This window comes from Rhinolophus sinicus, chromosome 4 (genome assembly GCF_057876585.1).
Source record: "Rhinolophus sinicus isolate RSI-liver-muscle chromosome 4, RSI-T2T, whole genome shotgun sequence".
NCBI classification, from domain to species: Eukaryota; Metazoa; Chordata; class Mammalia; order Chiroptera; family Rhinolophidae; genus Rhinolophus; species Rhinolophus sinicus.
In genome coordinates this window covers 79,397,165-79,409,537 of record NC_142504.1, presented here as the reverse complement: position 1 = coordinate 79,409,537, position 12,373 = coordinate 79,397,165, and the positions used below count along the sequence as shown (strand labels likewise).

At 40.5% G+C, this 12,373-nt stretch overlaps 1 protein-coding gene across 6 annotated transcripts in view; it reads left to right on the top strand.

Annotated features, from left to right (window-relative positions):
* Window positions 1-11,164, top strand: part of ZNF521 (zinc finger protein 521) — a 279,110-nt gene extending 267,946 nt beyond the window's left edge. For all 6 annotated transcript variants that reach the window (XM_019741256.3, XM_019741257.3, XM_074340213.2 and 3 more), the window contains one exon: window positions 10,358-11,164. In XM_019741256.3, the coding sequence (XP_019596815.2) occupies window positions 10,358-10,387 (30 nt within the window). In that variant the 3' untranslated portion in view covers window positions 10,388-11,164. The remainder of the gene's footprint in view (window positions 1-10,357) is intronic.
* Window positions 11,165-12,373: the final 1,209 nt, after the last annotated feature.

Sequence of the window (12,373 nt, the reverse complement as noted above, 5' to 3'; positions counted from 1 at the left end):
TACAAGGAAGTGGCATTTCTTTTGCTTTTTGCCCAAGTTCAATGAACTATTTTTCATAGTTATTGGAATTGGGTTGAAGAAAATCCTTGTCCATATCAAGAGGAAAAGCAGATAGAGCCCTTCCTCCCTCCTCCCTACAAAGGTTACCCTTTGAATATAAATTACAACGCCTTGTGCTTCTCCCATTCTAATCAGATGACCTTTTGAATCTAGTGGACCAGAGTTTAAATCCTAAGCCTGCCAGTCAGTTTTTAAATCAATGCCCTGCTCCAACAGCGGTCAGGTACATAACTTTAAATTTCAATGGATTTCAAAAATAGAAGTGAAATAAGTAAGGCCAGTGGAATCTTGCAGCGGATGATAGAACAACCCAACTTGACTGCAAGGTCTTGAGCCAACTAATGTGACTATGGGTAATTTTACTAACTAAATCTTTTTCTTAAAAAAAAAAAAAAAAAACCGGGGTGGGGGGGAGGAAAGAAAGCAAAAAAATCTTCTGGGATTCAAAATCTAAGAGAAAAAGGAGGAGCAGGAAATTTGTAATGTTTGCAAGAGGACATTTCTGAGCAATTATCAATTTAAGCTCCCATTATTTGCTGCTAATTACTACACAAGCCTGTTAAATATTTAGCAGAAGTTTGTTTAATTGCATTTGACTGGGAAGGGGGTGTCTGAATATGGCTCGAGCATCAGGAAGGAGTCAGTTGTGTGCACCAACAACCTGGCAGAAAGGAAATTTGTATTCGCCCAAGATGAACACATTACAGTGTCAAACAAGCCTTCTTTTTTCCTCCTTCCACAGATTTATTTATCTTTAAGGTATCTAAAATTAGAGCACGAAGAAGGGGCCCTGTTCACGGATGTAAAATTGGAAGGAGGTCATTCTTAACCTTGTTTACAGATGTTCTAGTTTAGAGAGCGCCAGTGTGATAAATTAAACATTACAGGGGGAAAAATTAAAGCTTAGCAACAACTGGCACATGGACACATCTGTCTGTGAAGCACTGCCTTAATCCCTGAATATCTTATTAGACTGTATTGCCTATCAAAGCCTTCTGTCCCACAATATGCTGGAATCCTGCAATTCCAGAATCTGAGCAAAATCTTGAAGCTCCAGCTTCTCTTTCACTTTTGCTGGCTTTGTATAGTTTAGTTTAAATTTTCTGTTGTCTCCCTGCATGTAAACAGGTAGCTCAATTTATAGTTTTCTATTACAAATAAACTTTATATTTTAATATATTTCCCAGGTGCCATTTTGCTCTTGTCAGCCTATTCTTCCAATTCGACACTTTGTTTTTTTCTCAGTGTAGTAGATGATGAAGGCTGTTATCAGTTCAAAATAGGGAAACTTTCAAGCCTGTCAGCCATGCAAAACAGAGGGGTCAGCTAGTGACTGAAATTTTACTACCTTTTTTTAAGTTCTCAATGAAAAATGAAGTTGTTATGATGTTAACATTTCCCATTTATGACCCATCAGCACAGAATTTGTACTGTTGAAGCTGGTGGACCAGAGTGGCTTGTTCTATTTCTCTGTAATGTTTAACTGTGAAAATACTAGAAATTGTTCTATATTAGCAATTTGGACATGGCATCATTTTAAAATTAGCCTTTGTAGGCTTCTGAAGCCTCACATTAGCCTAAGCTAGGCTAATTACGTAGGTATACTTGTGACATTGTTAACCACCATGGGCTTCTCAGCTTGGTTCGATGTAAAAAAGATCACCTGTAGTGAAAATAGGCCCTTTTGAACTGTCTCCCCACCTCCCTGCCCAGCCCCAGGGATCTTCAGCCCCAGAGATGACTGAGTCCTAAACAGTCTCCGTTTTCTGTGGCTCTCAGCCGGACTCATGCTTGCCCCCTACCTCTGGAGCCCATCACTCCCTTCTCACCTCCTCCTCCTCATCCCTCCAGCACCAGGTAAGTGTGACTCTTTGAGAACTACGCCCACAGCCTCTCACAGGAGGTGAAGGGCCCATAGCTCCCCGTCCTCCCTGAGCTGCTGAGGGCCAATTACGGACAGCATCTGTCACCTCTGTAGCCGGCCCAGCCCAGGGATTAGAACACAGCATTAGTGCCACTCAACAGTTACTTCAAGCCTGAAGCCAGCTCAGCCACTGGAGTAGCTAGAAGACCTTGAATGTTGGCTTAAACTCTGGGATTTAATTTCTTCATCTATAACATGAGATATTGGACCAGATTCTGTCAGACAGATCCTCCCAGCTCTGAAACCGTCTCTTTGGTTCCCTGATGCATTACTTACAGGTGTAGTTGACTCTTGCTATAGAATCTAGACCAGCAAGTTGAGGATAATGGCTCTGCAGTTCTTTCAAAGTAGATGGTTGTTTCCATACCCTAAATATTAATTTCCAGAGTTTAATATTTGGGTCCCTTTATACTCTATTAGATTGCAGATATTCCTAAAGCACCCTTGATTAATTGCCAGTAATGTGTACCACCTTTGTTCATTGACGGTATATCGAAGGTCTTAGTAAATTGCTGAATGAGTGGATGTTTTTGGAGAGACTCAGATCTTCACACGAGCAATGCCATTTATTACGTATCTCAAAGAATCCTTTCCACAAGTTATTAACAATTGCCTGCTCTCACCCATTGGCTGTATTTTAAAATGCCATGCAATATAGTTCTATGTGGTATATATGCTTCTCTTTTGCTATCCTTTTTTGTTTGTTTGTTTGTTTGTTTGTTTTTAATTTGATGGGGGAGAAATCTCTTAAAGTAAAGACTAAGTAGCCTACTTAAGCATTACTTTTCAAAACACTGTAAAGCAGTGGTCCTCAATTGGGGGCGATTTCTTTTTCCCACTAGGCGATATGTGGCAACGTCTGGAGACATTTCTGGTTGTCACAACAGGGAAGGTGTCACTGGCATGTTGTCGATAGAAGCCAGGGACACAGCTAAACCACCTACAGAGTCCAGGACAGCATATTCCGCTCCCTCCCCCCAAGAACAGAATTGTCCAGCCCAACCTGTCAGTAGTGCTGAGGCTGTGAAATCTAGTCATAAGACAAGCCTACTGGTCTTCTAGAATCTATCATGAAGCAATCGAATGGCATGTATTTTGTAAAATGACTAAGAGATAGCTTACTGGATTGTCTTTGGGGTTACTTTGGAGATCTCTGTCTCTCTCTCTCTCTCTCTCTCTCTCTCTCTCTCTCTCTCTCTCTGTGTGTGTGTGTGTGTGTGTGTGTGTGTGTGTGTGTGTGTTTTCAGACTTCTGAGCATAAACTCATGAACTTGCTAGTGTCCACATGTTTCAGGGTTATCTCCGACCACCCTTTTCTAGGCTTACTTAGCATGAATGCCCAGAGAACAACAACAAAAATGTCTGTCAGTGAGGTTTATTAGAATGTGAAATCATTTCCTATGGGAGGTGTAAGGGAAACTTCATTGCCAGATCCACTTAAAACTGGCCTGGAGTATAAACTTTATAAAACAATTCTGTTCCAACAAAGGGACAAACCAAATAAACTATAGTCCATTTTTGCCTTTAATATCTTGAATTTTTCTGATCACTTATGGTGCCATATCACCTTTTGCTTTAATATAGTTTAGTGTCGTCTAGAAAATGCTTTGAGATGTCAGGCCAAGCCCATGCGAACTGTTAAATGTCAAAAGAAAATGTGTCAGTGTCTCTAAGTTCATAGTGATGACATTACATGTAAAAAAATAAAAAAGGAAATTCTCTCCGTGCAAACATGATCATAAATGCAATATTCATGGCATTAAAGAGAGCAGCAAAAGCATATCATGACAGTTTCACAAATGCCATTGTTTTGTCAAAATAAAAGAGTAGAACCTCATTTTAGTCAATTCAACCAAAGTAAAAATTATGACTCAACTTCCCTGGCTATAAAAATCCATTATATGAATATGTTTCTTAGATTCTCATAGCACTTTGGGAAATCTAATATATTTGTCTTTTAAAGACTATTCAATAAAATACAACATCTCATACGTTCCTGGTATTTACCAGCTAAGGTCCACGAAAACACAATTACCAGGAAGTGTATAGTTTGTGGTGGTAAAATGGGGCCTAGTTGGTACTTTTGGATGATTTGGGTCTTCAGTATAATTTTTAGACCATTCCTAATGGTGCTTCCAGAGCTGCAGCTATTCACTTTTAATTAATTTAAAACTATGAGTACTTTTGTAATTGTGCAGACTTTGAAAATGTTAATTTATTACATTCACATCCCATTAACCTTATTAAGACGTTTAAAGGCTGCCCTTTGTGTTGTGACAATTTTTTCTCTAACGTATGGGGGGAGATAACCCAGTATCCTGTCATCATTATCTGTATACACTTTTAAAACTATTTTACTAGCAAAAGAAGTTGGGAATGAAAAAGAGAGAGGGTGGAAATGTAAAACTCTTGATTAGAAAGTATAATTTAATAGAACATGTATTGAACCAAATGTATTGATTAATGTAGAAGATATAGTACTTATATTGATTCAAACCAGAGATTTAGTACTAAAAGCTCTAAGCCAAAATGCTGTTGGAGATTGCTACAAAAGTCAGTTTAATGCTGTCCTTGAGAATGCCTTCACAAAGAAATTCTTCTAATGTTTGAGGACTAGGTAGAATGCGGTATATGTCAGTTTGATCCCGGAGGGTTTTATTTTGTACTCTAATAGCTGTTACGAGCCTACATTATATCCGAGGAGTAATTTTCCTTAGGGGTGCCCGGCTCGCTTTGTGTCAATATTCTAGCATTTTAAGTCACGTACAGTATATGCTTCTGGGAACAGGGAAGGAGCCAGCCAGACTCATAATGGTCTGCATTCATTAATAAAGGCTGAAGCTTCTGTCCCTCCATTACCCACTACAGGGATGTCTCTTTGGCCTTCAGGGACCCGTACAGACACATTTAAAGAAAGCTTTATTTTGAGTGGGCAGGAGATGAAATGTAGGGCTAGCAGGCATTTCCTAAGTCAGCTATATGCCCGAGCGCGGGGGTGACCTTAATGGGTCAAAGAAGAATGCAGGTCAAAAGACTTATTATCCAGCCTGTTGGAAACCAATTGCTTTTGTTTAAAAAAATAAAAATAAAAATAAAAAAGCAGTAGTGGTTAAAGGTGGATGGTAATGTAGAATTCTGTTTGCAGCCTGTAACTGCACGACTGTATGTGTGCTGGAATATGCTTCCAGAAAAATAAGAGCATACAGATTATCCATAGTGTTTACAGGTAAAGGTCCAGCCCTCCTGGTAAAAGGAAAGGTAATATAATTAGTTAATCAGTGATGATTGATTACAAATGTTTGTGTTCTTCAACTAAAGGAAAAAACAACATGCTGCCGTGATGCTGTCACCATCTGTTGAAAGCAACAGCCACATTTAATCTTTATATTTCTTTATTTCTTCCCGCCTTGCGTTGTTGCAAGGCCACAATTGCCTGCTATTTCATCTGGTTGGAAAACATCTCATTTAAACTGAATACAACTGCTGTTTAAATTCAAGATTCTAATGGCATGGTGAATTAGTGGAAAGCTTTTTTTTTTTTTTTCATTCCTTTTTAAAATAGCCTGCTGGCTCTTTTTCTTAATTTTAAAAGCTTGTCAGAATTTGTTTGAGACAAAGGGCTATAAATAGAAAAGTCTTGGTAAAAATGATTAACATCTTTGAGTCAATAGTTCTCACAAAACTTCCATTCAAAGGCAGTTTTTATTTTTATTACCATTGCGACTTAACATTTTGCCGATGCCAACAAAGGGTTACAAAACACAGATGAGATGTGGCCTGTGCCAAAAGATTGGACAATCTGTGGCACAACTTTGGAGATGGGGACTTAATTTTTCCACCCTGGGAAGGTAGATTCCCCCAGGCTTTTCTCCAAAGCTTAACTTCGTCATTGTTATAGGGGCAAATATTCAAATTCACATCAAAATCACAGAAAAATGGGATAGCTTGGCCAAGGTGAACAGTTTCAGGGGATCATGGGTTTTTATTTTTATTTTAAAATATTTTGCTTGGATTGCATTTTAAATAGGATTAAACCATTTGACCAGTAAATGTGGTCAGCTCTCAGAAAAGAGGCTGAATTAATCATTTGTTAGAGTGCCAAGCCCAAAATGAGAATTCCAGTCTTGTAAAATGAAAGGCATCTCATATTTTAAAAGAAATACATAGTGCTAGAAGGGAATTTGTAAGGTCCTCATCTGTTTTTTAGCTTTCTAAGTTTAATTTCACATTTAAAGAGAAAAAAGATAGAACACACTCCTTCCAAATGGGGCCCTTTACAGTAAAGAGAGTTTTGTTTTGTTTTGTTTTGTGTGTGTGTGTGTGGTTTTTTTTTTAAAACCTAGTTATTAAGTATCATACCTAGATAGATCTTCTTTTAAGCTTGAAGGTGTGTTGTGGATTTGATTTTTTTTTTTTTAACACAAACCCCCCTCGTGTAAAACAACTGTTCATAACTGGGATTAATGGTTTGCAATTTTCAGTTACTTAGACGTGGGGTCTCCAAGAGATGGCTTTTTGCAGAGTAGAATATGACTCTCTGTGGGATTACAGAAGTTTTCTTCTCTTCCTACTTCCTTTTCTGTCATCACCCCTCCCTACCCCCATCGATGTTGTTGATGTTCTCCTCGATTATGTAAAACATTTTCCCTTCATTGGAACAGATCTTTTTTCTCATAACCTGTCATTGCATTAAAGTACTTTGGGGACTGTGAATTGCTGTGTAAAAATGGTGAGATTACCCACTGCTTTGTTCTGGGGGAGTGGTTTCCTCTGGACCTAAGAGCAGAAACCTACACGGGGAAGGCTGCTTGCTGATGGCCTGGCAGCGTTTTCGCCTCCCTGCGCGTCCACGTTTGTACTGTGGTGACTGGGGACCAGCTCTGTGGGCATGGCAAGAAGCCAGGGCTGGAGTGAACTGTGTGCAGAGCCCACCCTCTCTTTTCACTTAGTGCTTCTCTCGTCTACTGTCCATCTTTCCCTCTTGTTTCTTGTCTCCTTTTCTAAAGAAATGGTGTCTGTGATTTTTTAAATATGCAAAATACAGAGAGGGTTCCTATTCAGTGACTTCTTGTTTCCCTTCTCAGGATCTTCAGTGAGGTCTAGAGACTGACACTCTGCATCTGTTCTCTCCAACCCAGAAAAGCAAACCCAATAACCTATGCAGCTCAGACCTTCCTTCCTTCCTTCCTTCCTTCCTTCCTTCCTTCCTTCCTTCCTTCCTTCCTTCCTTCCTTCCTACCTACCTACAATGAAATTAGGCCATTTGTATTTTCAGTGACTCAGAGTACAGCGTGGGGGAGGGGAACGGACACACCCCAGGGGTCTTCCAAGGGGGTGAGGTCAAGCCTTGGAGGGCAGGGTTTCTTTTTTTTCAATGAAAAATTTTCCATGACGATTGGAGAATATGCCCACCTGGAGAGTCCCTGCCAGTGGTGGACACAAAGAATGGAGCGTCTTGACCTAGCCGTCAGTTGAGCTGGGACAAAAAAAAAAAAAAGAAAGAAAGAAAGAAAGAAAAGAAATAACAATGCATAAGGGATCTCAAGGGTATGCAGACATCTCCACACCAAAGAAACTTTCTGCCTTTACCATTTTTCATGCCAGGTTTCCATTTAGACATTATTTATATTGAGGCTCTTTATTTCTCTATAAGCTTGAATTTCACAAGCCATACTCTTGTCCTTCTCTCAAATGATTTATATTCTTCTCTCTTAATATGCAGAGCATAACTCCTTTAGTGTAGCAACTTCAATCTGTTGCAATAAGTGATTCATATGTATTTGTTCATTTCTTTGCAGCTCTGGAGAGACTTATATGGCTTTGGTTTAAGATGAAAGCATCCAAGACACAACTATTGGCCACTATTATGGCCAATTTGTGTTAGATTCTTGTTTTGCAGTATCCTGATACTGGCACATACAAAAACACTGGAGGTTTTGCAATATATCGTCCTTTACTAACCTTTAGAATCCTATTGAATGTGGAATGTCTATTGTAAGCACTGTAAACATTTAAACTTAATGTTATTAAATGGATTTTTTTAAACTTTGATTATGGTGTAAAACAAAAAATTCCTATCTGCTGTCAGTGTCCTATCATTTAGGTAACTGTTATCATAACTTGTATTTATTTTTCAGATTGTTTTTTTAAAATAAGAAATCTTTCTATAAGACCAGACTTAGCTCTTTAAGATAACAAAATGTATAATAAAGCTTACACAGTATGTTTTGAGTAGTTGAACTTGTGCATTGCTTATAACCTCTCAGATCATAATTATGTTGATTTTTAAGGAAAGAGGAAAGCTTTTTAGTCCCATCAGTATTCTGATTACTTATTTTTGGTCGACCTATTAGTGAAAAATAATTTTCAGAACCATTTAAAATCAATACAAAGAAAAAGAGACATAAAAATAGTCTGCTCCTGTATGCACTTTGTGACTAAGACAAAGAAGAAAAAGAAAAATATTCCTTTCACTGAATTAATTAAAATAGCTACGTTTTAAATAAGGGACAGTGAAATCATTATTATTTGTTGTCACTCTTGAAAAATGGTCTGAGTTTGAAATAAGGAACGGAAAACTGGGCTCTCTTCACAAGTCTCCCCTGTCCCTCACTGGTGCCCTCAGCCTCAGGTGGGCAAATGTCAGCAGCCAAGCCACTGGTCATCAGCACGTTGTCACTGAGCAGCCATTTTGCTCGTGGTTTTGAGGAATGGAAATACAGCAGAGTTCTCTAAAACAAAGCCCTCTGCTTACAAAACTCCCATAGCTCCTCTTTGCCTATAAGACAAAGCCTGAACTGCTTAGTACGGTACATATAGCTCTTTATAATCTGGCCCCAAACTGTGCTCCATCTTCCTTTCTCCTCATTACTCGTAGTTCACACAGCCTAGGAGACGCCAGCCAGTGCGAACAAGCTGCAGGTCCACGAAGACACCTGCATACTCTTGCTTCATTGTCTTTACCCACGTGGATCCCTTGACCTGGAGAGCCTTCCCTGCATTCCCAAATGCCTTCTCGTGTTTGCAGCCTCAACTGAACTGCAAAGCCTCCCGCAAAGGACAGACAGGCAGGGTTAGGTGTAGCCACGTCATTGCTGTGTTCATTTCTAATGTAATTCGGCCATATTACTTCACCATTATACACCCACAGGGCTTTATTCTTTAGACTGTGGGCACTTTGGAGGCATGGAGGCAGGGACCATCCTTTCCCCTCAGTCGCCTTTGCCTAGCTGGTGAGTCCTGCAGTTGGCCAGTCCTCCTTCCTGAGCACTGCACTGCTGTGGCCTATGCCAGGGGGCGATCCAGGTGTTCAACAGATGCTTGTGAAGGAATGAATAAAAGCGTGAACCCAGAATTACTGACGTAGGGAGAGCACCAGGCCTGCAAATGGCCAGGAGAGAACACCTACGAGTGTACGATATAAGCGGTATAACGTGTGGCAGGAAACCAGAGAAGGGAGAAATCCATTTTAGATGCGATGAACATAGACGTAATAGTATGTTGACCTAAGCCTCCAGGTTCTGATGAGAGGACTGTAGAGGATGGCGTACAGGGTGAGAGGTGAGAGAACATGGCTCAGGGGACATGCAGAGGAGGGAAGGTGGAAATCAGTCCATCTCTTGACTTATGATCCAAATAAATGCGTGAGAACACCTGTGCAGGCCACAGGCCCAGGTATTCCAGTGAGCCTCACAATTTGGAAGGACGTTGTTCGCTAAGAAAGGGGACACGCTGTGTGATGGAGAGGAACCTACCAAAATACAACAGAGCCTGCGTCAGCTGGCCATGGGGGAGTGGTTGCCCCATAGGGTGACCTGCTCCTGAGCCATGTCCTGACACAGCCCAAGCCCACCCCTGAGGAGGGGAGCTGGAGAACCTTCCTGCCTCCTCTGTCAGGCGTTGGCCAGGCAGTTCTTGCCTTTAAAGTCCATTTTCAGGGAAAGTAGAGCCTCTGCTGTCAAGATGTTCACCATCTAAAAATGATTAGAACAAAAGCATTTGTAATTGAAATAATGCACAGATAAAGAAAACTGTTAAAAGAATGCTACCCTGGTCTTTGCAAATGGGTCATATTTTGGTAAGAAGAGATGGTCGGAGGTGGAAAGATATCCTGGGAAGGCATGGCAGAGGCAGAAGAAAGGAAAGGTGCGGGCCAGACTTCTCACCTCACTGGGCCCTTGGTCCTGCCTCTCCGTCCTGGTGCTCCCTGGGGGACACTGAGGAGTCAGGGCCCCCATGAGCTCCTAGTCACCAGGGGGCAGAAACACATTATTCGCAGCTTTACAAATCAATCAGCATTTATAGGATAGATATTTGGTCTGATGAAAATACAGTCACTTAAGTTTTTTTCCCCCTCTTTCTTTTTTCTTGCAGAATCATACGATGACCCAACACAGCAGTTAGTGCAAGTAGTCTCTCAAGGAGAATGACTTTTGTGGCACAAAAAGGGAACATGTTTTACTCTTTGCACGGAAACTTTCATTGTTAATGTATATTATTCAGAAACATTGTATTGTACCATAAAACTTGTATTATCAAAACTGTTGGATGTTCATGTGTTTGAGCTTTTGAGCACCGGATAGACTCTTTGTATATAAAGTGTTGCACATGTATTATGTCGTCTGATACTAAAATGGTCTTATAAAGACAAGTGGACTTGGGCCCTATTCAGGCAAGTTTAAAAAAAAAAGTGAGCAAAATGGCTTAAGAAAAAGTATTTTCAAGGAAGACAGATTAAAACAACTGTGTTACACATGAGACTATTTTGGACTTCCTTTTATTTACACTTAAGCCTAGAATTTCTCTTTTGGTATATCAACGGTTAAATCCAAGACTATTTTTTATTGCTGAAGATTCTTGCAAACCATGAAGAGATGTTCTCACAGAACAGACCCCACAGCTGGATAAGGCCCGTATATATATTTGTAAGCCTTGCAATGTGACAGGTAGCATCACTATATATGCAATAGTTGTTATGTAGACTGTCAAAGATTTTTTTTTTCCTGGATACATTTGAAGCTTTGAGTGTTCAAGGTTTTCCTTAATGATTTCACACAGCCAAATTCTTGAATCAGTTGAACTAACCTGTATGTTACTGTTATTAATGTTTACTCTGCGGTCTGAACCTGGAGATTACTGGAATTGTTTTCCAAGAGGAAATAAATTCAGTTTACCATTAGGTATGAGTGTATTTGTGTGTTTTCTTTTTCTGGTTACTCCACCATTAAAAAAGAAAGAAAGAAAAAAAGAAAACTAATTGCCTGCACCCTTGGAAATGAAATCTGCTCTTGAGCATATCACGGGCGTAAAGTAACCTCAATCATATTTAACCTTTTCACACCGGGCCAAATGCAGCTGGGAGGACATTCATCACACTGCATAGGGAAGGAATCAGACCCAATGTTCTTCTCCTCTCTTGGATACTACCAGGTCACATTGTACTGGAAGATTCTGACATCACAGATGGATGTGATAGCTGTTTTCTGCATAATTTGCAGCCCAATTCATGTCATGCTGTGCAAATCTGAACTCAAAGTAGATGGCTGCAATTTGAGAGGCAGTTTGGCTTATGTGTACTTAAGAAGCAGCTTTGTTCATTCAGAAGACAAAGTACAGAGCAAGGAGCAGAGTGGCTGTTAGTTCCAGCCCTGGTGTGACTCCCAGTGTGGTCTTCTCCGGATCACTCCACCTCCCAGCCTTGGTTCCCCAGCCACGGGAGGTAATGCAGCGTGGTCATCGGGCATGCGCGTCCATGGAAAATTGCTAGCACCAGTGGCTGCCACAAAATGGTGAATGACTAGGACCTTTCATTTCAAAGGGGTTTTTGTGTTTGTTTGTTTGTTTGTTTGTTTGTTTGTTTGTTTTTAAAGAAGAGAATAGCCATGTGTAAATTGTGGCCTGATATACATGTTTAGTCAAAATCGGTAAGTATATGCCTCATATTAATGGACAGGTTTCAGACACATCATGCTTGAAATATTTCACCTGCTTAGACTCTTAACTTCTTTGAAATTCTGAGGGCCTCAAGCAGATCTTTAAACCATAAACAAGCGAGAATCCTCACAGCACTTTTTTGGTGGGGAACTGAAGTGTGGACCAATTCATTTTGTTGTGACTGCCTGTCGCCAGCGGACCCTTGAAAGAAACCCAGATTACCAGCACCGCAGGTGTAATCCTCACCCCATGGTTCTCAAGCCTCAGCCTGCGTCAGGATTGCTTGGAGGGCTTGTTCCATCCCAGGATGCTGGACCCAATACCCAGAACTGTGATTCTGCCCACTGGGCTGGGGCTCAAATTTTTGCAATTCTAAGAAATTCCCCTGTTGCTTATGCTCCTTGTGTGGGAGCCACACTGAGAACCACTGCTCACCCCATTTTCAAGTTAGTTGGG